General features: G+C 37.9%; 2 protein-coding genes across 3 annotated transcripts in view; one reads left to right on the top strand and one right to left on the bottom strand.

Annotated features, from left to right (window-relative positions):
• The window catches only part of LOC311093467 (uncharacterized protein), an 18,069-nt gene extending 2,534 nt beyond the window's left edge, over positions 1-15,535 (top strand). Inside the window, exons 3-4 of the mRNA XM_084130893.1 lie at positions 14,773-14,873; positions 15,377-15,535. Coding sequence (XP_083987019.1) covers positions 14,773-14,873; positions 15,377-15,422 — 147 coding nt within the window. The 3' untranslated portion in view covers positions 15,423-15,535. The remainder of the gene's footprint in view (positions 1-14,772; positions 14,874-15,376) is intronic.
• On the bottom strand, positions 9,265-27,255 carry nsun2 (NOP2/Sun RNA methyltransferase 2). 2 transcript variants are annotated; one of them, XM_084130891.1, is made up of 20 exons: positions 26,668-26,893; positions 26,288-26,445; positions 24,726-24,830; positions 24,520-24,625; positions 23,887-23,958; positions 23,669-23,753; positions 23,371-23,563; positions 21,990-22,064; positions 21,268-21,398; positions 20,746-20,819; positions 19,382-19,512; positions 19,102-19,198; positions 18,662-18,870; positions 18,089-18,181; positions 17,716-17,793; positions 17,491-17,626; positions 16,314-16,394; positions 15,544-15,682; positions 12,362-12,401; positions 9,265-9,959 (listed from the first exon to the last, which is right to left on the bottom strand). In XM_084130891.1, exons 1-20 carry the CDS (start codon positions 26,749-26,751, stop codon positions 9,644-9,646), a joined length of 2,403 nt encoding a protein of 800 aa, XP_083987017.1. In that variant the 5' UTR covers positions 26,752-26,893; the 3' UTR covers positions 9,265-9,643. The 2 variants fall into 2 exon arrangements, with proteins under 2 accessions (XP_083987017.1, XP_083987018.1); XM_084130892.1 differs by lacking the exon at positions 17,716-17,793 and having other exon boundaries at positions 26,668-27,255.

Raw genomic sequence — 27,255 nt, 5'->3', positions numbered from 1 at the left:
GAACTGGTTGGCAGAAAGAACCAAAACATGTTGCATGTCGCAGCAGTCTACCTGTGTTTTGTCAGCATATGTTAATTCTTTGTCCGAAGAAGCTAAAAGGAGATATAATTAAGCTTTTATATAACCAGGGTTCGTTCTCTGCCTGATCCATATCACCTGAGTGAGAATTTTTTTTTTTTTTTTTTTTGCAACTGTTCTTTGACATTTAAACGAAGTCAGCCATTTCGTTGGATTTTAGCTAAAAAAAATGTGGTGGCACATTACTGGAGTAAAGAAAGCATCTGTGAAAGCAGCGCAGTTTGAGTGTTTCGGAACGTTATATGATCGGAGAGAAAGATGAGGCCCTTACTACGTTTGAATGTGTGAGTTAAGTATTAAACTGTTGGTGAGATGAGATGAGATGAGATAATGCAACGCTGACATAGGCTACAGTACAACAGTTGCACAGATGTTGGGAGTTGGGAACCGGTGAGAAAATGTCCGGTAGCCTACCCGGTAACTTTACCAGTAATAACAATATTAATTTAGTTCTGCTTAACGGTTCCTGAACGCTGTAACTAACAGCTGCCCAGCCATCAACACAGCCGCGTGTGATTTGTTTTCGAGCTGGTCTATATCTGTATTCTAAGAGTTATTATTACTTGTATGGATCTCATTAATAACTTGACAGCACTTAAATGTGTATTCTTACAAGTTAAAGAACGAAGTTTGTGCAATTCCTTTTTTTCACCTTTTATGAGACCAAAAAAAAAAAAACTATCTGGTAAAAAGTCACAGTGGCTGGTGGTCAAAAAAGTTAACTTCAGGCCCTGTATATAACATTGGTTAACAACATATAGGCCTACGTAAAAATGTATGAATGAAAATACAATAATTTGCCCTTCATTTATAAGGGTATGTACACAGATGATACACACAGTACAGTACCCAATCTTGCCGATCACACAGCACGATACAACCATTTTTCTTCTGTGTTTGCGCTGCGCAGCAAGCGGCTATTACTTTTCTTCTGCCAACCAGAGCGCACGTAACCGCGTCGTGACGTCACGGGCGAAGATCGCTATTTGCCGGCAGTCGCGAGTAATCTCCCCCTCGCATTCGTCACGGTGCCACTGAGTGTCAAAACGCGAAAGGCGAAGCTTGAATTTCCAGGTATGTCCCTCTTTGGCTAATGTATTTTCAAGATGGAGGCGCAACATGGCTGCCGCCATTCGAGCGACTCGCTCGTATGTATTCTAAATGGCAGATTCTACACTTACGAGAATACTTGATTAGTTGGTAGAAGTAATTACACATTAATGAGCACATATCATTTTGAAAGAACAAAGTGTTTTTGCTAAGAATCAACTTAAAAAAATACACAGTGTAGCTTTAATAAAATGCTTTACAAAAAGTACAGTTTATTGCTTTATTTAGATTATAATATTAAACATGCAATAATATTTTTATCATGGATTTTATATTGGTCTATTACGGTGGCCGAGAGAGCTCAACACGCTGCGACTGAAGAAAACACACGCAAAAAGAAAAAACACCAGCAAGTTGAGAAAACATATCCATCAGTTTGACAACACGTGCTGCAAATACTCACAATGCAACTTTCAGGTCATCAACAACACCACTGACGAGTAGATATTGATAAGCATGTCAGTTCGTCGTTGTTGTGTCCCGTTGAAATATTTCCATTGTGGTCTGTGCTATTTGCAGTGTGTTTCTGTATTTGGTGCTGTATTTGCAGCACATGTGATGTCAAACTGATAAAGATGTTTTCTTAATTTGCTGGTGTTTTTTCTATTTGCATATTTGCAGCGTGTTGAGCTCGCACCGTAGTCTAGGACAAAGGTAAAGCAATAAAATGTGTATATAAAAGCATTTAAAAAATAATAATAAATAAATAAATAAATATAAAAAAAAATCTAAATTTGGGGGTTGGGAAGATTTTTTTCTTAAAAAATAAAAGTATTTTATGCTCACTGAGGTTGCACTCCTTAAAGGAATAGTTCACTCACCCTCAAGTTGTTTCAAACCTGTATGATTTCTTTCTTCTGTTGAACTCAAAGGAAGATATTTTGAAGAATGTTGGTAACCAAAGAGTTGATGTACTCCATTGACTTCCACAGTAGGAGAAAAAAATACTATGGAAGTCAATGGGGTACATCAACTCTTTGGTTACCAACATTCTTCAAAATATCTTCCTTTGTGTTCAGCTGAAGAAAGAAATTCATACAGGTTTGAAACAACTTGAGGGTGAGTAAATGATGACAGAATTTTCATTTTGAAGTGAACTATTCCTTTAATCTGTTTGTGGAAACAGTGATGCATTTTTTTCAGGATTCTTTACTGCCACTATTGATAAATTGAATGCATCCTTGCTGAATGACAGTAGTTTTAACCTCAAACTTTTGAACAGTAGAGTATATATTTAAAAAAAAACAACCCCTGGAAAATTAAATTAGAATAATAGAAACAGCCCCTTCAGAGAATCAAGATTGACATGCCAAATCGTCTCAACCTGCAGTCATAATAAACCGTCATGCAAAGAGAAAGTCAGTTTCGGATTTTCCTATGTTGGTTCAGGTGAGATATGAATGAATGCAGCAATACATCATCAGGACATGACAGTGTGCAAACTGAACTCCAGACAGAAGTGCAGAAGAAAAACCATGGCAACCCTCAATCGTTTATCATCTCTGTGTACAACAAAAGATTTCTTTGTAGCTCCCGCTCCACTTTTCTCTTTTTGTAAAAGATCCCTTCTCTGAGGCCCATTGAAAATATCACCAATATCTGAAAATGAACACACTCTTCATTTCTCTCGTGGCTTTTGTGCCACCATTGGAGTTTGTCAAAAGGGTGATCAGTCCGGGGGAGACTGAAGGTTTGTGGGGTTGTGAAGCTAGATGTACGTCCCCTCGGGCCTCCACCCCCAACCTGTTACTCCTGTTACTAGGCAACACCTGCTGGCATGTGCTAAATAAAGATTAGCACCAGGCGAACTGCCTGGCAGCAATGTAAAGGCTTCTAAGAGACAAAAGCACAGCTTCTGCTTTCTTACAACTTTCAACGTCCACCTCACAGTCTCTTTCTTAAAATTACAGATTAACAGCCAAAAGCACATGTTCTAGTTCCTGAGGAAAAAATAGCATGCAAGACCAGATATGTAATTATAATTTTTATCCGGCATATATAAGTACATAAGACATCGGTGTACAAAGCTGTCTACCTTACCCCAATTTGTAATGCTAAGCTTATGCTAAGCTAAGCTACGTAAATGTCAATTTGACGTCATTCATCTTTGCATGGTTACGTTACATCCGTAAACAAAAAGAAGAAGACCAAGCTACTATGAGTGTGTTGAGGATGCAGTTACGTCTCGTTGGTTTCAAATGGATTACATAATCAGATAATATATGTTTTCGATTTGAATTGGTTAATTTTAAAAACAGACATTTCAATGTCTCTCATGTCTGAGTGGCAAGTAGGTTTTGGATCATTTTTGTGACACGCTCCAGAAAGTAGTTCACGGATACCGAGACGGCAGAGAGCGCACGCTGCTTGTTTTCTTTATTTTACAAAAGCATTTTGACTGTTATCATGAAAAAATCCTGTCATCTAGATGGCTGCTTTTGACAAGTCAATGCATGACTTGTCATCTAGTTGGCTGCTTTTAATCTAGAAAGGTCTAAACAATCATCATCTAATCACCTGTTGTCAAAACCAAGAAACCTTGAACTGCGGAGAGCCTGCAGTCAACAGAGGAAAGCGACAGAACCGTGCTAAAAAGAGAGTAAACATCAGCATGGCTTTTGAGAGGTGGTGCCAACTTCGAGATCTGATTGAAGACTGACGCAGAGATTTTTCCCCAACCCAAGACATTTTTGGAGTAGCTCAATAGCTAATTTGCTACAATTGCTTTGAGTAATCGCTAGATCTAATAGTTAGTAGTGATTAAAAAAAAAAATTCATTTCATTTGGTCAGAACAAAAGTGGCAGATCTGTTACTTGCTTGTTCAGATTACTTTTTTTTTTTTTTCAGATATGCATACTAGGGCATACTTATTGGCTATGTTCAGGCTGCAGGGAAAAGTGGCCCAAATCACCAAAAAATAAATCATAACAGTGTGAACCGCACAAACAACATGTAATCTGATCTTTTCGATTCTGATTTGATATTTTTTTCATGCAAATTCTACGTCATTTTAGATCATAATGCGTCACAGTTCATCTGATGGGAGTCACACACAAGATTTGACATACCAGTAGTTCTTTCATCCATGCAGAGGAGCAGGTCAAAGCACAACCCATGTAAAAAAAAAAAAGAACTCCGCAAGTAACTTGCAATTTTATCTTTCAAACAGAGATAATGAAAGAGAGGCAAAAGTTCCGTACTGCAGCTTTAAGTACTTATGAACAAGAACAAACAACAATCACAGACTCTGGGAACACAAAAAACATCAGTAACTAATCAACAGCATAGCAAAACTCATACCATATTGATTGATGGTTGAAAAAGTGTTGATATGTTGTTTCTAGCGTGTTCTAGATGGTCAAAAGAGACATAATAATGATTAATACTGATCATTTTACAACGTTAAAGTGGGATGTCTAGGAATATTTACAACTGGAGTCATGATGTTTGAACAGGTGTGACTGGGTGTACAGGGTGGAACGGAGTGAATGTGAAATGGGAGTGAACGTGAGAAATCTGCATGGATATAACTGCTAAACGACTGAAAACATGGAGGAAAAATGTGTCTAATCCTCACAAAAAAACACAAGCTCATCCGCCGGTGCTCTCCTTCTGTGGCTGGCAGCCATTGCATAACCCTTTCATTGCATAATCCCAAATGTACATTCATGACAGAGGTTTATCTTTAGCACTTTTTAGCATGAGGCATCCTGGAGTGTCCTATATGAGAGGAGGGGAAGGAGAGAGAAAAAAACGGGCCCACCAACACCCCCGAACGTCCTGTTTTAGCAGCAGAAGCATCATCATGATAAGGGGGACGCTCGAGTGATGCTTCACCCTCTTCCCACATACGAGGATTGCTTTGAATTTAAAATAAGAGTATGACAAAACCAAGCATGAATGTGGGGGCGTTCGGTTCAGGAAATAGAGACATTTAAAGCTGGAGAATATAATATCTTCCAAAAATCATTTTGTCTGGGGCTGGTGTTTAAAGATTTTTAAACTAGAGAAACAATAGGGAATAGGGAATAGGGAAAACATGGTTTCTAGTGAGTCAAAACTGCCCAATGAACTGAACTGAACCAAACTGAATATGTCATTTTAGTGATCAAAGATGAGTTTTAAGGGATACCATTATTGACTACAGGGGGACTTTAAATCAGTTTTCAATACTGAAGGCAGTAAAAAGTCTTTGATACTTCAAGGACCTTGTGCATAAATGGTACAGGATATACTGTATAATCTGAACTTTTTGAAGCATCAAAGTGGTAGTTGCGTGGACTGTCAATGGAGGGACAGAAATCTGTCAGATTTCATTTAAAACATCATTTGCGTTTCGAAGATGAATGAGACATTTTTGGGTGAACTAACCCTTTTTATGGCAATAATGAGGGCATCTTGACTAGCGAGAACCTCGTCGGTCAGGACTTGTGCACTGGTGTGACTCTGTTAAGGGGCGTATTGGAAGGTGGATGCTTGGGAAGTAGATGGCTGGACCTCAGCTTCTTCATTCCCGTCTGCTGGGTGTGGATTTTCTGCAAGGGCTGGTGGAAGTTCTCAGCTGTGATGTGCAGTACTTTATTTTGGATTAAAATTACAATGTTGTAATTGCTCATGTATTAGGTCACTTTGACCTTCAGTCCTTTCTATAATGCCACTCAAGCTTGAATGTCTTATTATTGTAGTCATCCTTTCATCAAAGGCAGATACATCCTTTGTTGAACTGAAATGCTTCCTTTTGCATCAAACCAAATTTATCTGGAAAAGTTCTGCGTTGCAGAAAGCTCTTAAATGGAGCTGGTATGGGTATGTGTTATGCAAATTACTAACCTCGGTCACGTGGTCGCTCATTTAGAATACTCCGAATTCAACAACATCAGAACGTGGTTAGGAACAAATTGTTAGGTTTTAGTGAGGGTTATATTAGATCTCTTTCATGTGCTGTGCTATGACATTCCCTGCATGTGGTGGTTGTGTCTGTGTGGTTAATTATGTTCGAGCTCTCTGCAGTGACCATAGTAACAATCTCCAAGGTCTGTAGGATCACTGCCTTGTCTCTAGAACAAACCAACACGCCAGAGAAAAGAGAGAGGGTTGAGTCTGTCAGTCAAAGCAGGAGACCAGACAGCTCCTGTCAGTCCGAGAGAAAGAACACTAACTGATAAACAGGAAGTGAGATGGATGGCTGCAGGGAAACAATCACCATGAGCTAACGAAGGGAGATAAACCAAACAGCTAGCATTCAACCCAAGACAGAATTAAAGGCTAAAAAAAGGGCAAGATAGTAATCATGCATTACCCTACCCGACAAGTTTGAGTCAGGGATGGACAGTGAAATAATACTGAACAGGATTGAACCACGACAGACAATACCCTGATCCTGACGAATCTGTGTGAAAACCAGAAGATTGATACTTAAGAGACAGATAAGATTTTACAGACTTGCCCATCCCTATACTGCTGCATGACATGCTCACTAGAACAGGGGTTTTCTAACCTATCCGCACTGCACATTTTGTAAATCTCCCTTATCTGACACACCCACTTCAGGTCTTGCAGTCTCTTTTATAGAGGTCATGAGTTGTATGACGATGTCTTTACTGCCTTTCTGGGGCTTGAAAGTGGTAATAACATTGCTGTCTATGGAGGGGTCAGAAAGCTGTCGGATTTCATCAAAAATATCTAAATTTGTGTTACGAAGATGAACGAAGGTCTTACGGGTTTAGAACGACATGAGGGTAATTAATGACAGAAATTAAATTTTTCGGTGAACTAACCCTTTAAGGAAATCATCACTAGCTATGTTTCTACCCAAAGATGCAAATTTAACTTGCACAAAACCTGTGCTATATTGGAATACCACATAAAACATTTGCGAATAAAGCACCATTTCCATCCAGTGAGTCGAAGAGAACAATAGTACCTTCCTGATAAACTGGCACTTAATATCACTAAGAAAAGTAGGACGACAATATAATTTTTGTATATAATAAATTAATTGCGCCAAAAAACGTGATCTTGCTTTCAGAGGCGAATGCCTGCTGTTTGGGAACGCAGTCATGTACGCAAGTTCAGGGAGGCATTTATACCGAACCACAGAAATCAGCATTTCAGATGCTGTGCAACGATATCTGTCCTCTGGCTAATCCAGTTATGCAGTAGAGGAAGTTATTCATTAAATGCATTTTTTTTTTTTTTCGATAATTAAACTATCCGACTGAATTGAGCGCATACAATTTTTTAATGCACATTTCTTGAATTTATGCACATCTTGGCGTTTCTAACCAGTGTTTTTTTTATGCGATGTCCCAAAATGTGCTTAAAAATAGTAAGCACTTCTGCTCACATGTAGGGTTGTGGGTTTGTTCAATCCATAACCCTGGTGTGTCCTGGTGTGTCAGTTTAAATCTAATTCTAATTAACACACCTGAACCAGCTAATCAAGGTCTTCAGGATAACTAGAAACTTCCAGACAAGAATGTTGAAGCAGTTTGAAGCTAAACTCTGCAGGACATTGGTCTTCCAGAAGCAGGTTTGGACACCCCTGCTATTACTGTGAGCGTTAAAATCTGGCACCAACTCATCTTGAACCTTTTGTACTGTGAACATGAAAGACACCTCAAATCCTGTAGCTTAAAGGGTTAGTTGACCCAAAAATGAAAATTCTGTCAGTAATTACTCACCCTCATGTTGTTCCAACCCCGTAAGACATTCGTTCATCTTCGGAACACAAATTAAGATATTTTGGATTAAATCTGAGAGCTGGATCACTCCTCCATAGGCTTCTAAAGATGTTATAACTTGCTGGCCTAGAAAATGTATTAAAGACATCGTTAATATAGTCCAAGTGACTACAGTGGCTCAATCTTAAGTTTATAAAGCGACGAGAATACTTTTTGTGCGAAAAAAAAAACGACTTTATTCCACTATTCATTTCCTTCTCTCTGGGCCTTGAGTTAGTTCACGTAGTGTTTTAGCGCAGCGTGTCTGTGTTGTACGTCACACGTAGGCTCACTATTGGCCGACGCTGGTCACGTGTGTGATGCGTGTGACGTACAACACAGAAGCGCTACGCAGTTATACTACGTGAAAAAACTCGAGGCCCAGAGAGAAGGAAATGAAAAGTGGAATAAAGTCGTTATTTTTGTTTTGCTTTTGCGCACAAAAAGTATTCTCGTTGCTTTATAAACTTAAGATTGAGCCACTGTAGTCACTTGGACTATATTAACAATGTATTTAATACATTTTCTGGGCCAGCAAGTTATAATGTCTTTGAAGCCTATGGAGGAGTGATCCAGCTCTCAGATTTAATCAAAAATATCTTGTGTTCCGAAGATGAACGAAGGTCTTACGGGGTTGGAACAACATGAGGGTGAGTAATTACTGACAGAATTTTCATTTGTGGGTGAACTAACCCTTTAAAGAAAGACATGAGATTAATGTTACCAACCAGACAACTTATAACATACTACAGCCCTGCAGAGTTTGGTTCCATTCCTGCGCCAACACAAATACCCCTAGTTTTTTCAAATAAGCCTGAAGGACTGGATTAGCTGGACCAGGGTTGAAGCTACACTCTGCAGGGTTGTGTAAACTACAAGTGCACAAATCCTGGTTCCAAACAAGCCCCAAAAACTTGCTGGTCTCGAACTAAGAAACCCATAACTTTAGTGTGCAGAGATTCAACAGCTCTCAAGGGGAGGTAATTCTGAAGGCTTCGATTAGCTGCTTCAAGGAGATTAGTTCGGGTTGGAGCTGAACTCTGCAGGACTGTGGCCCTCCAAAGCTACATCCAAAATCAGTAGGTACATTTGATGAGGAACGAACTTTGCATCTGTTAAAAAGTACATTCTATATGAATGTAATCCAGGGTGTACTACATTCATCATGATACCATTGTCATGTGATCTACCAGTATGTGTTGCTCTTCTCCTCTTGTCAAAGTGTCCATTGGATGTGCACTTCAGAATCTTGGGAAAAGTAGGTATTTCAGGTACTTTCATCTACTGTTATGAATGTGGATGAATGGCATGTGCACACACCACTTTAAAAAAAAGTGCCAAACTATACCAAGATATTGACAAATGCCGTTTATTTCAAGTATTATAACAATGAATAAATTGGCATAATGTACAGTGTAAATCATGTACAAGTGTCTGAGAAATCAAAATGCACTGTAGGACTGAGCTGGTGTGCAACCATTAAACACTATAAATGCAAAATGACAGTTTAACAAAGTTGACTGAAAAGTGACTTAAATTTATCCCTTAAACAAAAATGATAATAAAAACATATGCGACAGCAAATTCTTTAATCAATATTAAAAAAAGCTCTGATAAAATAATTGTTTCCAAATCAGTTCTTCAGAGGTTAGCCAACAAGGTACTCCTGTACAGGAAAAACAGTGAAGGTCCAGTCCATTTTTCTCCAGACCCACATTAACCACTTAGATATCTAACTTATAGGCCCATCACAAGTGCTGCCAACAGGTTCTGTGCTATTAGTGTTGGACTCTGAACCGTTTTGCTCCATTTCTGCACCTTCCTGTTTTACAAGATCAGACTCTTGGCTCAGGCCCTCAGCATCTTCTGTGCTTCCTTCCTGGGTTTCTGTTGAACCGTCGGCCCTCTTCCCTTGTTTGTCACGGAAGACTTCCACTCCCACCATGCGGAGGTAATGAAGACGCTCATTACGTGGGACGAAAGCCCTGATGGAAGTTTTCCCCCTCCAGCCGCACAAATCTATAGGACACTGAGGAGCATCCTGATCCCTGGAGAGATGAGAAGAAATTAAAAGTTTAAGTTGATACAAGTGGGAAAAGAGCCAAAGAATGAGTGACAAAGGGGAGGAAGAGAGAAGGCAAGACAGAAAAAGGGGAAAGGAAAACAAGCAAATTATTGATCAGCTGCAGCGCAGACAGCGCCAGGAAACGGTGTGGAGTGTGACGGCGGCGGTTGGGGCACTTTTAAGAGCGTCTGTGATCAGATGGATGGAAAAAGAGAGTGAAAGATGATCAGGCGCGCTGTGCTGGAACAGGCAGTCATGTTTTCATATGGGGAGCCAGCAGCACGCTGCCAACAAAGGAGGATGACACCAGAGCGCCACGCGCCGCTAAACACAGTGACATCAGAGCTGCTCTCCGCACTTAAGTCACTCACTGTGATGAAACTGAAGAACAAGTGTGCACACGTCAATGAGAAAATAAGTGCTTTACGGGGGCTTGTATTAATGCAAAAATAAACTGGCATATTCAGATTGCCTTGATGGTGAGGGGCTAATTTAAACGTTGTATTTGTGCAAAAGGAATTCAAGCAAACATTTATGAACCATACAGTATACAGTTGTTTTCTGTCATTTTGTTGACATTTTAGTGTTAAACAACTAATCACGGACTAAGTGCATCAGTACAAGTTCATTCTGTAGTTGCATTATGGCTTGGCTTATTGTAATCTATAATAACTTTTGCATGGAGATAACGTGCCCCTGCCAGTGATTTCTTCTTAAATATTTGCCCCCTTGAAATCATTTTTATATAATTAACATTTATAAAACGACACTTCGGTCCAACATACAACACAGCATGTTGTACATTTCTTCAATTTAATAAATCAATTGAGAGTATCAATATACAGAGTCTAAAATACATTAAATACATAAAATATAAAATAATTAAGTAAATAAAAAATAAATAAACAAAAATTTTCAAATAAACATCCAAGTAAATAAAATAAATATATAAAATAAAACAAATACCTAAAACATAATTAATAAATATCAAAATAAAAAAAGTACCAATAATGAATAAATTTAAAATATCAAATTAATAGTTAAACAAATATATAAACATATCTAAGTTAATGAATGAGGTTTTTGCGGCATGTATATATTTTAGAATAAATTCCTAGATTTGAAACCACAATCGGTCAGGTACATTTTAAACAAGAAATTAGTAGTAGCTGCTGCGAGTACCGAGCATGTCTCATGTGCTGTGAGTTAACAATGATTTGGGGTTTGTTGCAGATTAGATTTACCGATTAAAATGTTGGGTGTGTTTGTGTGTGTGAAACAGAAATAGAGGGGGAGAGAGAGAGATAGGACACACTTTCCAGCTGGATTGACTAGTTTTCCACACAGTAAGGGCCATCAATGTGAAACATGACTGTCTGGTTGGCCAAACAATGAGCTTTCTGCTGAGAGAGACAATCAAGAGCTATTTATCTGTGAAGAGGAAGCCGGGTGCATCAGTTCGAGCCCTTTAATTATCAGACAAGGGGCGTAATGGCTACAAAGTGCTCAATCTCCATTCATTTGTCTCCTGACTGGCTGATGAATGGCAGGAATGCCATCGCAGAGCCCTCTGTGTACGTACAACACTGTGAAAGTTCCTGCCCACCTAGCAAGCCGTCTACCTAGAACGCATTTTAAGGACTTCAACTGATGAAGAGGCCGCTCCAGAAATAAAGAAAACATAGGAAACAAAGCTGCTCCCTAAAATCTAATTTTGATCAAAACCTTTTTTTGCAACGAGGAAGTAAGCTAGTTTCTATCAATATGCAAGACTTCCGATTCATTATCTGCTATAGGTAAGTAACTAGAAATATATATGCAGTAAACTGCAGTACCAAGCAGCATAACGTGCAGTTTTGCACAGCTAAAAATAACTGGAGATGACATTGGAACCCAGACACATTCAATTTACAAATGGCTGCGCCCACTCTTGCGTTAAAAAGAAGGTGGATAGCCATCACATATTAATCCCTTTCTATTCAGAATCTTTTTTCACTGAGCTCATCACAATACATTTAGGAAAATCTGTGTGCCATGCTATTAATTTTTTGTGATATTAGCTTAGCAACACGCTAACATCAAACTCTATTGGAATCAATTAGAGTCATGTCTGTTGTGTGCTTCATTTAGAGCTGTGGCCTTTGTATTCCAAACCAGTCACTTATAGGTTACTTGGTTAGGACAGGTATTTTGGTTAGGATGTTGCCTTAGAAGGCAGTTCACAGAGCTATGGTCTGTCATATGGAAGAATGAGGCATAGACTGCAGGCTAGATCAGAACTCAAATCTAAAAGGTTCTTTACCCTTGTTCAAACCCCCCCCCCCCCAAAAAAACAACAACAAAAAACCCATCATGGCATTATGGATTATAAACACGAGCACTTACTTTGGATCTGGTAAGTATCGCAAAACAATGCTGCCCATTTCTGGAGAAAGAGAGAACAACATGACAAACTTCACAACTTTGTTGTCTGTAAGATGATGCTGAACTTTATGGAAGGGATTCAAAGCAAATGGTACTGGACACATTAGCAATACCAACTACTATGACAATTACTACATGACATGATGTATTTGCATATTAATTTACTTAAAATATATATATATATTAAAAAGTAATATACACACACATACAGTATCTCACGAAAGTGAGTACACCCCTCACATTGCAGCAATCATTTTAGTATATCTTCAAGGGTTAATACTATAGAAATGAAACTTGGATATATTTTAGAGTAGTCAATGTGCTGCTTGTATAGCAGTATATATTTACTGTCCTCTGAAAATAACTCAACATACAGCCATTATTGTTAAAATAGCTGGCAACAAAAGTGAGTACACCCTAAGTGATAATAGCTGTATGTCGTTTAACCATGCAAAGTCTGCCTGACAGGACCATACAAACTTGTGTATCTTGTATTAGAGCAGTTAAAATTTGTGCTCTGAGTACAATTCTCTTATACTGACCACTGGATGTTCAACATGGCACCTCATGGCAAGGATTTGAGAATTATAACTAATGCTCTCCACAAAGATGGCCTAGGCTATAAGAAGATTGGTAACACCCTGAAACTGAGTTACAGTACAGGCCAGGGTCATACAGAGGTTTTCCAAGACGGGTTCCACTTGGAACAGGCCTCGAAAGGGTCAATCAAAGAAGTCGAGTCCTCGTGCTGTGCGTCAGGTGCAGAAGCTGGCTTCAAAAATCAGACGCATGAGTGGTGCCAGCGTTGCTTTAGATGTTGCAGAAGCGGAAGGTCAGCATGTCAGTGCTCAGACCATAAGCCGCACACTGCAAAAAGTCAGTTTGCATGGCCTCTTCTGAAGCTGGCTCACAAGAAAGCCCACAAACAGTTTGCTGAAAGCAACCTGTCCAAGAGCATGAATTACTGGAACCATGTCCTGTGGTCTGATGAGACTAAGATAAACTTGTTTGGCTCAGATGGTGTCCAGCATGTGTAGCGACACCCTGGTAAGGAGTACCAAGAACATTGTGTCTTGCCTACAGTCAAGCATGGTGGTGGTAGCATCATGGTCTGGGGCAGCATGAGTGCTGCTGGTACTGGGGAGCTGCACTTCATTGAGGGAAACATGGATTCCAACATGTACTGTGACATTCTGAACCTTCAGAAACTGGGCCAAACGGCATAACGACCCCAAACACACCGCCAAGATGACAACTGCCTTGCTGAGGAAGCTGAAGCTGAAGGTGATGGAGTGGCCAAGTATGTCTCCAGACCGGAACCCTATTGAGCACCTGTGGGGAATCCTCAAGTGGAAGGTGGAGAGGCGTGTGTCTAACATCCAGCAGCTCCATGATGTCATTGAGGAGTGGAAGAGGATCCTAGCAACAACCTGTAGAGCTTAGATCGGGCCCAAAAACACAAAAAAAAAAACAAAAAAAAACAAGCCCGACCCTACCCAAGCCCGTGCACGTTGTGTCCGAGCCCGGCCCAACACATTAACTGTAATTTAAACCCGACCATTTTTTAATACTGTACGTGGGCCGTTATAACTGACGTTCTCAACTACAATTCCGAGTTGTTTGAACTACAGAAATCTGTTTAGAATTATCTTAGTGAATAATACAACAAGGACGAAGCATGTAAACTGCGTTGTTTGTTTATTCAGAATGGAATGGATCGCAAATGAATCCGAATGAAGAAACGTTTAAAAAACAAACGTGAACACTCGACAAAGCCAACACATATGTTGTCACTGCCCACGACTTGTTTAAAATGGTTCCATACCTCTGACTTTCCTCCAAACTTGCTCAAAGTTAATTCTCCTGTTTTTATTTTTTTCTTTACATCTTCAAGCTCCATGTTGCACTTAAGCTACACAATAAAGCACAGCAGGCCCAGTGTGATGCGTGCGAGTGGAGGAGACACAGGGCCCGAGGATAGTGGTGGGAAATATCGGCCCGACCAGGCATTACTCACTTTTGTTGCCAGCTATTTTAACAATAATGGCTGTATGTTGAGTTATTTTCAGAGGACAGTAAATATATACTGCTATACAAGCAGCACACTGACTACTCTAAAATATATCCAAGTTTCATTTCTATAGTATTGACCCTTGGGAAGATATACTAAAATGTTTGCTGAAATGTGAGGGGTGTACTCACTTTTGTGAGATACTGTATAATACCACACTCTTATTGTTTTACAGATTTTCTTTTTAGAGCTTCTTTCTATACATCCATCCATCAACCTATAATGTGCATGTCATTTTTTAAATGCATACATTAAATGTAGCAATGCATCAATAATTAACATCTTACATTTGTAATTACAGGGTTCCCAGACCTTGGTTAACTTCAAATTCAAGGACCTTTCAAGGACTATCCAGGTCCAATACCTTCAAATTCAAGGACTCAATGTGGGGACACATTTCAAGTGAGAGCAAGGTTACATCGTGTTACCTTGTAAGATACAATGTTACAGTTTTCATGTCAAACACAACTATGCAAAAAAGCTTTTTTTTGCATTCATTTTTGGCCAAATGACACAGATCTGATATTCTATTTGTTGTATTTCTGTTTTGCATAAAACTAAAGAATATTCGGTACATCCTATGCTGTATTGATCTGATATTAACTTTTGCATGGATTTTATTGAAAAGACCTTAGGCTCATGTAACCAGCCTATTTTTGCAATGTTTCACAGTGTGTCTGTGAAACGTTGAGGTACCATCATAGTAGTCAATCAAGCAAGCTAGTATGCATAGGCCACGAAGTGTTGGCGAAATAACACATTAGTGGACCGGAGGGAATAATATGGAATTTTTTCCAGAAAACTTCTTGCACAAAATAAATTCAAGCACTTTTCAAGGACCTGTATCTATGTATGTTTTTTTTGCAAAAACATTCCAGGGCCTTGAAGTTTTTTTTTTTTTTCAGATTCACAAACTTTCAAGGATTTCAAGGACCTGTGGGAACCCTGTAATTAGTGTGCGTGTCTGTTATGATAGCATAATGACATCTTTAGAGTTCACTCATCTTCTCAGCATTCAAAACTGCAAACCTGTAAATTTTAACATGGCCAAGAATTCATAAATAGCACTGACCAAGTTTCTTGGCGTGACTGTGAGCATCATCTCCAAGCTTTCTGAGGAAGGGGTTCTCCTGCGTGAGAAGAACCTTCACGTCCTCCACAGTGATGTTAATGATTCGGGCTCTGATGTAGGGGCACAGTGTGTAAATACCCTGGAGAAATACATCAGTATAGATTCAAGGATTGAAGTTTCTTTTCTTTTTTCACACACACACACTCTTTCCAGCTCTGAGAAAAGCATGTAACCTCAGGATGATTAAGTCTAGTTCAAAATGCATTTCCATTTCTCTTTCCCATTAATTCAGCCCTGGAAAGTAGCAGACACATTTTAATCTATTTCTTCATCTATGGGAAGATGGAATAAATACACAAACAAAAATTCACATAACAGATCTTCCTTTAGTTAAAAATCAATACTTTGTTGTGGAAAATGGAAATGGACGTTCCCTCTAAAGCAGAGCTGAGGTTATTAACGGCATGTTGAGATTAACTCGTTTCCCTTTAGACCACTGAACCTAGTTTGAGCAAAATAACATCTGAGACATCTGAGCGTTGCTTTAATTATAGACAGATTATTGCCGTACGACTTAAAGCCTTTTTGGTTAAAATTGCATGTGAAATTCAACCATTTTACCTTCCAGAAATATCTTTTTTTTTTAAACTGATTTAAAAAGATTAAAAAGCTTTTTTCAATATTTTGGTTGTATGCAATGCACGTACGTTATTCAAACACAACTACTACATAAAACATTATTTAAATCAAACTATTTTAAACACACACACCTCCTGCGCCAGTCTGAAAGCACAACCAAACTCTTCTCCATCAGTATTTCTGGACCAGACCTTAACTCCTGTGTTTATAACCTGCAGAAAAACAGAAAATGTGAAATTATTATTTTTCTTATTACTTTATTATTATTATTAACTATTATACATTAAAAGAGTACATTACAAATAATAGTAACAACATTATTTTATGGATAAAATAATACATAATAATAATAATAATAATATACATTTATAATATATTTGTTATTTATAAATAAAATGTATATATTAATAAAAGTAGTATTTGAGTATTGTCATATCAGCATCACCGGCTATTACATGGCAGATACATATTAAACATTTAACAACATAATATCATAAGTACAATATAATGACAACAAACTTGGACAACAAAAATAATAATAATAATAATAATAATAATAATAATAAAAAATGAGTACAATTATATAAAAGATTCTTTAAAAAAAAAAAAACTGGATCCATAAATAAGTCCTTAACACTTAGACATTATCATCTCATAACATTAAAACATCATCTCATAACATTTTACAGACAAGTTGGTACTACAGTATTAACATTTTGGTGCTTCTTCACCCTTCATATATTTATAAAAACAAATACAATTATGAAAAAATAGATAGATAGATAGATAGATAGATAGATAGATAGATAGATAGATAGAATAAACTACCCAAATACCATATTAATGGTATTAATTAACCATATTATGTTAATTCCTCTGAGCACAATGCATCAAAGGATGAGGTGTATAAGTGTTTACAGTGCGGTTCTTTGTTCTAACGTATCTCCAGTGATGTCTGTTTACATTAGCAGCAGATGGTTGTTTCATACTTGATGAATGTGAAGGCACTAGAGCACAGATAGAGATGAGATCATAGCGAGGCTGCTGTCCCCATCTGCCTATACGCCATCCTCAATCACTACTAGCACTAATGAAGGACCTTCAGACACAGAGAGAGAGAGAGAGAGACAGAGAGAGACAGAGAGAGAGAGAGAGACAGAGAGAGAGAGAGAGAGAGAGAGAGAGAGAGAGAGAGAGAGAGAGAGAGAGAGAGAGAGAGAGAGAGAGAGAGAGAGAGAGAGAGAGAGAGAGAGAGAGAGAGAGAGAGAGAGAGAGAGAGAGAGAGAGAGAGAGAGAGAGAGATCTTGCCTTCATTCTCTCACTGTTGTTGAGCAGAACATTGCGGAGCTCTTTAGACACCATGTACAGGTGCCTCTTCTTCCCTTCATGGGTTCGAGTTAACACGTTAAGCTTGGGGAAATCTGGAGACAGGTCGTAGAAAGCTCTGGAACAGACAAAGAAATATCACAGGATAAAATAAATGATGGCTAAACAGAGGGGGAAAAAAATGCACATATGCGCACAGCACTGAACATTCTGCGACATATGGAGCAGAGGCGTTGTCTCCCACAAGTCAAAATGGCGGGGTGCCAGCGCTGTGGCACTGTGCATCTGTGTGAGAAAATAAATAAAATTCATCACAAACAAAAGACGGAGTCACAATGACTTAATGATAATGATAACATCATCCATTCATGTGATTGGTCACATAGGATGAATAACGCAATAACAGATAACCACTCATATTTTTACACACATAAAGCTCCAGCCTACCCAGTGTGAATATATACAGTGGCATCAGACAAATAAAACATTAAAAAAACAGAAGCAAGATATGAGAGCATTTGTAAAAGCAGTATGTGTGTTGAGCAGCGAGGTTTTCTCCATGGAGAGGAGAGGCACTCACTGGATGGGAGGAAAGATGGGGTCATCCTCTGTCAGAAACACAAAAGGATCCTCTTTGAAGCCAAAGAGTTTCATCTTCTTTGGAGGGGGGGGGCTGGAACAGACAGAGCACTTCATGTCAATAGAAAGCACAGTAAGTGCAGAAGAATGTAACACCGTCCACCAGGGGGCACTGACATCGTAAGGCCTGAATATGGCCGTTTGGAATGGTTGCTGCCTGCATGTCTACTATTATGCCTACCTAGTATGTGAAACAGATTATGCAAAGATGTAGGCATTTAAATGTAGTCAAAATCACACGTATTATTCACATGAAATTGTGCCAGTTGCAACTCAAAATAATATGGCATCATGTTTTTCTTAAATACTACTTTTATTTTCACATTAAGGAGCCATTTAAAAGTCGGATGAAACGGAAGTTGTGGGGTTTTTTTTTCTTCTCTATTGTGACATATATCCAAGTGAAATGCACAGCACAGAAAGAACAAAATTAATGAACAGCAGAGAGAACAATAGGGTGACTGAACAAGGTGCCGGCGTACGCCCACATATACACCTGGCTAAGGACACTCACCCACAGACATTGTCTTTCTTGACCTCTGAAAGGTCAGGGGTATCTGGGACAGACGGGTTTCCCTCTGCAGGAGTCTCTCCCTCTGCTGCTTCAACAGGGGTGTCAGTAGACAAGCCGTCTGATGGAGAGACCTCAGCTGGAGACGCCCCCATCTGTAGCTCTTCTGCACGAGCCACATCACTGGAGGCGTTCACATCCTTATTACGAAGCTACAGAGACACAGACAAAGAAAGGACAGAGACAAAGGCATCGATGAGCATACGCTAACTTCCCATTTCAAATGCAATGAAAAATAAGGTGGATTCATCCAAGAAAATGGGCTTGTTAATAAAACGGCAGTCAAAAATAAAAAAAGATACCATAAATGTACTCCCATACAACTTCAATGCTCTGTTTGCATTTTATATAATATGATGTATGAAGTCTGCATTTTCTAATACCTTTGGGTAACGGCGGTTCCACGGCATGGGGTCCTTCTTAACTAACACAGCCACAAAAAACCCGCCAGTGTTCTGGTGATGGGGCAGTATTCTCATACTGAAAACACAAATCAAAGCACCATAACACTGTTACAACTTAAAATCAGTGTAAATTGGGTTCACACACCCCTTTGAGAGTTTACTCAACATTCGTATTGCTCCACTAGTACTGTGGTGGGATACTACCATCTGGTGGAGAGTTATATACATACACATATACATATGATCAAAAGAAACTTGCCATCTCTCCAGTCTCATATTCGCCAGCTTCTCGGGGTCTGTTGGCGGAAACATGGTGGGTCTGATCTGGGTGTGTCGACTTTTTGGCACCTCTGACCAGTCAGAAAACCACTGACCCTCTTTCGTCATTACCTATATAAGAGCAGAGCAAGATTACACTATCGTTCAAAAGTTTGGGGTCAGTTATTTGGAAATACAAATAATTTTGGACCAAAATGTATTTTCGAACAGTGACACGTCCATTGACTTACAATGGAGGGACAGAAAGCTCTCGGAATAAATCTAAAATATCTTAAGATGTCTTCAGAAGAGAAACGGAGGTCTTACGGGTTTGGAGTGACATGAGGGTGAGTCATTAATGACATAATTTTCATTTTTGGGTGAACTAACCCTTTAAGGCATTTATGCAAATATATGCAGTTCTTTTGAACGATATATTCATCAAAGTATCCTGATTTTTTTATTTTACCATGGTTTCCACAAAAATATTTGACAGCAAAATTGATGATAATAAGAAATATTTCTTGAGCACCAAATCAGCATATTAGAATGATTTCTGAAGGATCATGTGACACTGAAGACTGGAGTAATGATGCTGAAAGCTTTGCAATCACAGAAATAAATTGCATTTTAATTTATATTCAAATAGAAATGGTTATTTTAAAATTGTAATATATTTTACTGTTTTTGCTGTATTTTTTATCAAATAAATGCAGCCTTGGTGAGCCTTCTCATCTTTTAGTATAAACCACCAATGGTGTAAAGTTTACAATGTATAAATTTCAACATCAATGGATATTTAACCTGCACTTCTACCTCAGGGAAATTTTCTAAGATGCAGCGTCACACATGGAATATATCCTCATATAAGCAATCAAAATGAAAATAAGGATCAAAATCACGATTGGTCTTAGAGTTTTGCAGTTTTACAAAGATCAAAATAAATAATAAACAAACAATAATGCAGTTTCATTAATATTTATGGCCAGTATGTGTGAAAGTTGATTTTGGACCAGCTTCATTTTGTAGCTACATTTAAGAAAAGTCACTACGTTGCCAATCAGGTCATATTTTCTCTGGTTTTAGACAGTATATATTCGATTTGGTTAGGAGGACTATCACAGGTGCAGACATGTTATTTTAATATAATGTTACCAAGATATCTTGGACTATCAAAACAGCCTAACTGTGGCCCTCGCTCTAGTGAGAGCCCCAGTTACCAACAGTTTTATGCCCCTGATGCAATGAATGAAGAGAAATGACTGCGCTAACGCAAAAGACAAACCAATGCAGACTCAACATTCATAAGCAGAAACAGCATGAACAGAAATTAATGTCAGAGAGTGGAGGATAATAGTTCATTACTTTCCAAGATGTTACTCCAGGCATATATTTGAGTCCTGGGAGATCTGCAGAGGCATCTACTAACTCTAAAGCACCTGAGAAATAAACAGAAGAGTGAAGAAGAAACCACAGGAGGGAGAGAGGAGAAAAAGCAGAACAAAGTTGAGGTGACCTGGCAAGGTTAATACGTCCTATCATGTATCAAATGCTTGACCCAAAATTGCATTTCCCACATGTTTTGTATTTTATATCAATGAAGATACACAACACATGTGAGGGTGAACCATAAAAAACAACCATTTCAGTTACTTGGAACAAAATATATAACTAAATACACTTTCGATTATACAAATTAAATAAATAACTGAAGAAAAAAAAACATTTCAACATTTATCACGATTTAGTTTAACATGAAGTACTAAAATAACTTAATAAAACTGAAAAAGACAAAAACAACAAAATAAGTACAAATTTGAAATTAACTTAAAAGAAAATATACAAATAAAATCAAATTCATGGGGCAGAAATGTTTCCTTCATGTACCTTCACTCTTCTCCAGCAGGGCAGCGATGACTGCTTCATCCTCGATGGGGTTCAGAGAGCAGGTGGAGTACACCATCCTGCCCCCTACAGCCAACTGCTCCACACCTCGCACCGCGATCCTTATCTGCAGCCTGACAGACAAGACGACAAATTGAAAATACACACACACACACACTTAGAGCATAACAAACTGCTCTTTTCTGCAACCACTGCAACCTCAGAATGGAAAGACAGCACGCACACACTCACACAGAGACCCATGCTGACAGAGCAACAAAGAAATTAGATGCAACATCCCGTTTCAGTAATCACGTACAGAAAACACATCACTGCTAATTCACTGCTGCTGCCAAATAGCTAAAGCTCCAGACACAATGATCATCATGCATCAAGACTTGGGTTTATCTCAGAGCATGAAGGCTCTAGGATGTGTTCAGAATGAGTACTAGTGTACTGCTAACAGAACAGTATACTCTGTACTGTAGTACAGAAGTATGATGCATTGTTGTCACAGGTTTCAATTCAGTTGTGTATAACAACAAATACCCAAGAATCTAAAAATGTCTTTACTGGTCTTGAAAAGTAGTTGTAAAAATAATAAAACAATATTAGTGAAATAATATATAGTGAAATAAAATTTCTCATATCGTGAAATTAGATTTTGGTCATATCGCCCACCCCAATATTCTGAACATAGCCCAAGTGAATTATACTGGTCTTACCCATGGAGCTGCAGGCTGTTACTGGTTGTCCATTTTTTCCACACATCAATGTTTTTCCTCATTGTTCCATCTCCACTGTATAGATAAAGGTGCTGATTTTATTGTTTGCAGTTTAACTGTAACTCCATATCAGATCATTTCATGTGTCTGTCAGGCATAAAGCAGACTTAATTAGTGGTTCTTCACAATAAAGCAAAGATGAAAGATTGTCATCACCACCACATTTATTTCCTTTAAGTAATTTGAAACTGCAATTGATAACTAAAGAGAGTTCCTGTGGTCATATGAGATCATATGGTATTTTTAAAATCAGTTACATCAGTGTTTGGTTAACAAGGCAGCACATTTTGAATCAAGGAAACTACAGTCCTATATGGGCCAAAACACAAGCCATAATTACACCTTTAAAGTCAACTTCAAATAATTTCATCGCCGGAGAGAAACCAGGCTGACCACACTGTGTATGTGTAAGATGTTTGGCCTGCTGGTACTGAGCAGACTATATTATGCTTGGCACCTGATTCTGCTGCAGGCCAAGTATAGACTCCACCAATTATAAACTTACTCTAGTATATGTTACATGCTGGGAAGAGACTCACCGCTCACCCGAAAACACAGAGCTCTGGTGTTTGTGTGTGCCTCTATTATTGTGATGCCTATATTTACATAATCATAAACTTCATATCTCTGTACAAGAAAACGGCATTCTTTTTTTTTTGGTATGACAAGACACAATGGCTCCAGAAAAATCGCAAGAAAATCGAGTTTTTGTGGTTTTAAAGAGGTCCTATTATCTTTTTTTTTTACATTTTTAACTTTCTTTAGTGTGTAATGTTGCTGTTTGACCATCTGACGACAATATTTAAGCAACCAATAATTACATAGAAACCAGCCTATCAGGTTGAAGCTTCAGCAAAGTTTTTTTCCAGACACATAAAAGTAACCAGACTTTTTCTGTCTGGCATTTATAGCTCAGATTAGCTCAAACCTTGCCAAAATATTAATTATTTTTAAGGTGGTTTGGATGTTTTTTTTCCAGTTTTATTAGCTTTTATTTTTATATTTTAGCTTAAGTATTTGATATGTGCTCGTAATTTTTATTAGCCTTTTTATTTTTATTTTTTTATTTAGCTTGAATTTATTTTTAATTCTGTTTTAGTAATTTTAGTACTTCACTTAACTTTAGTACTTAATGTTTAACTTATTTAAAATAAACATTTCATTTCAGTTACTGGCCAAGGCAACATTTCTAATTTTCACATACGTTTTTCCATCTAATATTTTTAATGAAAAACTAGATCATTTTCATAAGACTCAATAAAAAACAACTCAAGTAGCATCTCTGGGTCTAAGCCGAGACCCTCACCATAAAATTCCTCACCTGCAGGGTACGTCACACAGGATCCGGTCATAAAACAGGACCTCCTTCTTCCCGTCCTGATCAAAGTGCAGACGTGGAATGCTAGATGCATCATGGTTTACCACCATAATACATGGACTGTTTAATCTCTTGGCCTGGTGGACCAGCAGGTAACAGCGCTTATTATCCACATCATTGGCAATTACAAAACCCTCTGGAGACACAGAAGAGACAGAGGACAACTATAAGATATGATGATCATATTACATCTGTATTGAATTCATTATATATGAACCCATACTAATAAGCAACAGTTTACCAGGGAAAGGCACATCCATATCAGAGTGAAGCATCTCTATTAGTTGAGCAGTTTTGGACCCTGGAGCAGCACACATGTCCAGAATCTGGTTATAAAATCCAGAAAGACGACAGAGATAAGACAAATTATAAAAAATTTCCCAGTGAAGAAAACACGCTATAGAGAAAACATTCAGTTGGTATTCAAGGAAGCTCATGATGATGTTGTTGAAGATGTACCTTATGTTGAGAATCGATTTTCAGTAGAAGAGGAGGAATCATACTGACTGCTTCCTGTCTGCTGATATTACCCTGATGGAGTAAATAACAGTAAGAAAAAAAACACCATTTGTGGTTGATCAAAAAATTATATTATATTTGCATTAATTCGTTTTTTTATTTTTTTATAACCGCTAGGACACATTTCTCAATACTTGGGTCACTTTTTCAAAACTCTTCATACAGATCTCCCAACCAACTTCCAAGCTCAGCACAGCAGTTAACCTCACATTCAAAATACACAAACTACCAAAACAATTTATACATCTCAAATCAACTCATTATTCCATAACACTAGCAAAGGTTGTCAACTAACAAACACTGTCACTCATAAAACAATGACCTAAAAACACTAACATCCGGTAGCTTTTTTAACCCACATAGACTGCTGTTGTGCTCAAGAGTTTTGAAAAAATGGAGAAATGTGTCAGCGTCGTCACGCTTCTGCGGTTAAAAACTAAGCTTAGAATCGATTCTGAAATTCTCAGAATTGATCCAGAATTGTGATGCATCGATTTTTTTCTCCCACCCTTAGTATACACTATTGAATATCTGCAGACACACGCCTTGAAGTGCGCCAAAATTTTCATTTACCGATTCGGTTTCGCTGACCAAGAACTGGTGGAATTTCTCCAGGAGTGGAGACTTGCGTAAGATCTTTCTGCTCAGATTAGTGTGCCACGCCAGTTCATCAGGATACCTATAACAGCATGATGAGAGTAACAATCAGATCTGAAGTACTATGTTCTACAGATTTCCAACTCACAAGTAAAACACAAACAAATTGTTCTCCATCTTACCAACTTAGGGGCTGAGGAGCCTCAATCTTCTGCCCATCCACCTCAAGATCTTGTACCTCTTTGAAGTATTTCTCTTTAAGAGTATGAAGGATTTCTTTTGCATGACTGAATATTAAAGGAGTTGAGAAAGGGAAAAACATTATTGTATAATTGCATCGTCCTCTGAACTATCCAGGAAAGTTGTTAAACAATATGGCCTTGTCAGTGGTCAATGCTGATAACAAAGCAGGATGGCTAATGGCCAATAAACAGAAAAAGATTCTGAGAAGTAAATAAAAGTTAAACCATAACCATCACCCCTGTTTTTGAGCATAGATCTGAACTTAAATGGTTGGAATTCTTGAATGTTTTCAAATACAGACCTAAGGTTGGTCTCTTTTTAATACAGATACTATTTAACATTTTATACAAAATTTAATGGGACTCTAAAATTGCTAGATAATCCAAGTCATATCACGTTTAACAAAGCTGTGTTGCAAATTTGAAGCTGATATCACAAAAATTTTGGTTCCTGCTAGAATTTGTTTAGGCACTATACCAAAAATAGCCAGCGGGTAACACCCACATTCCATTAAAGTTTTCCTGTCACAAATTAATACATTTCTGTCACAATATATGAAGAGTTCAGATGCAAAAGCCTCCAAGTGCCATCTGAAATTTTCTTCTAGAATGGTCATTTTTATAAAGCTTGTATATTTAAGTTAAGTAATTTCACTTAAATGACAATTAATAGGTAATTTGCATTGCCATTTAAGTGAAATTATTGAACTTAAATATACAAGCTTGATAAAAATGATCCTTCTAGAAGAAAATTTCAGATGGCATTTAGAGGCTTTTGCATCTAAACTCTTCATATATTCTATAAAAAACAGTGGCCAATACGGAACCTTGAGTCTCAGACCTAACCAACAATGTGTTTTGTCAATATTAGATTTTGAAATAGAGCAGAAAATTTCATAAAATATGAAACATAATACCGCCCAATCTAAAAAAAAAAAAAGTAAAGTAAGTTTCCATGTCCAATTTCAAAAAGGTTTTCACATGATGAAATTTGAGTTGACATGAAACAGTAGCTGTGATAGTATTATCTTCTCGTTGTGACATATATATGAGTGAAATGTCATCTTGAACAAGACAAAAAAAATGTAAAGCAAGACTTGATTTTGTCCATCGGGAATAGATTTGATTATTGTGGTTTGTTATTGCTGTGATCTCAAATGAGTGACAGGTTGTACTGGCCTGGCACCATCAGGGCAGAGAAGAGATGTTGTTGCTTATGTTGATTAAAGATTATGAGTGCATATGAATTGGGGGGAAAAAAACAATAATGTGCACAGATATATCTTTTATAATAAACACTGCAATATTCCACAAAAAATAATAATTGTCAATTTTGATTTAATGGTGACTTTAAACTTTCGAATGACACCTAATTTTTGATGATTACTAAAATATGTTGTAGGGAAAAGAGGCAATAAAAAAAGCGTGCCAGGCGTCTTGCGACTAGGAGACTGTTTGTCATGTAACATAAAACGTTTGGACCTGCAGAAAATGTCAATCACCTCTTGTATCCTGTGATTCGTATTGTAGCTGGCAGTGGCTCCCTCATGGCCTCCATGAACTCCTCAAACTCCCCATCTGGGACAATCTTCAGCTCTTTGTAGTAATGCTCAAAGAGTTTGTTTTCCTTGATGATCTCAGAGTATCCAGCTCCCCAACCCTGCAAAAAACACGTGAGAGTGCACCAATTTTAAGCATACTACTACCCACATCCCATTAACCACGAGATTACATTGTTATGTAAATATATACATCTACAATAATTTTGATGTGACTATATGATGTGTGTATTTACAATGTAGCATATGTTAAATGTATAAATGAATGTGCAGCATTGGCACTGAGCAGAAAAGTGAGAAGCTAGAGAAGTTAGCAAACTCACAGCATCATCTCTGCTCCTTTTCGCCTCTGGTTTTCCATCTCTGAACTGCTGAGGTTTTTGTCTGTTTCTATTTCTTCTGCCCATGTTGCAGACGCATATAACTCTGGATATAAACCTGCGATGCGTGTTGATTGAGTGTCTTGATAATGTCTAAATAACTGTACTACTTCTTCTCAGCTCCTGCTGAACTCAACTCACGTGTTTGTGACGCAGTCCAAACAAGCGCACATTCAACTGAAAGACCCCTTCTTTGGTGTCCGCAATATTGCCCGACTGAAAGACTCCTTCTTTGGCGAATTTAAATTTAAAATGCAGTAGTATTTATTCTAAACCTTTGCCATTCAATCCAAATAAACGTATTGCAGATAAAAATAACACAGCATTCTGTGATGTCAAAATATGTATATAAAAAATGTATATAAATAAAAAAATATGCGTAATTGAAATTTGAGGTTTCAGCATATTACAAAAGTCTCACCCGTGACATCTTTAGAAAGTTAGATTTGTTTTTCTGTATTTTCTCAGAAACACTACTAAATATATATATTGCTTCTTGCTGTACTAACGTTTATTTATTGGTTAGAATGT

The sequence above is a fragment of the Abramis brama genome, assembly GCF_963993115.1.
Source record: "Abramis brama genome assembly, chromosome: 12".
Classification (NCBI taxonomy): Eukaryota; Metazoa; Chordata; class Actinopteri; order Cypriniformes; family Leuciscidae; genus Abramis; species Abramis brama.
Note: the sequence above shows the minus strand (reverse complement) of the source record. Positions and strands in the feature narration are given on the sequence as shown.

Bases quoted from the DNA above. Each gene is read 5' to 3' on its own strand.
- nsun2 (XM_084130891.1), bottom strand. From the start codon at position 26,751: ATGGGCAGAAGAAATAGAAACAGACAAAAACCTCAGCAGTTCAGAGAT. The intron at 18,182-18,661 runs GTGAGTGTCCTT...TGTCTGTTCCAG, and splicing joins AAGAAAGACAATGTCTGTGG to CCCCCCCCCTCCAAAGAAGA. The intron at 15,683-16,313 runs GTGTGTGTGTTT...GTATTTCTCCAG, and splicing joins CTTTCAGACTGGCGCAGGAG to GGTATTTACACACTGTGCCC.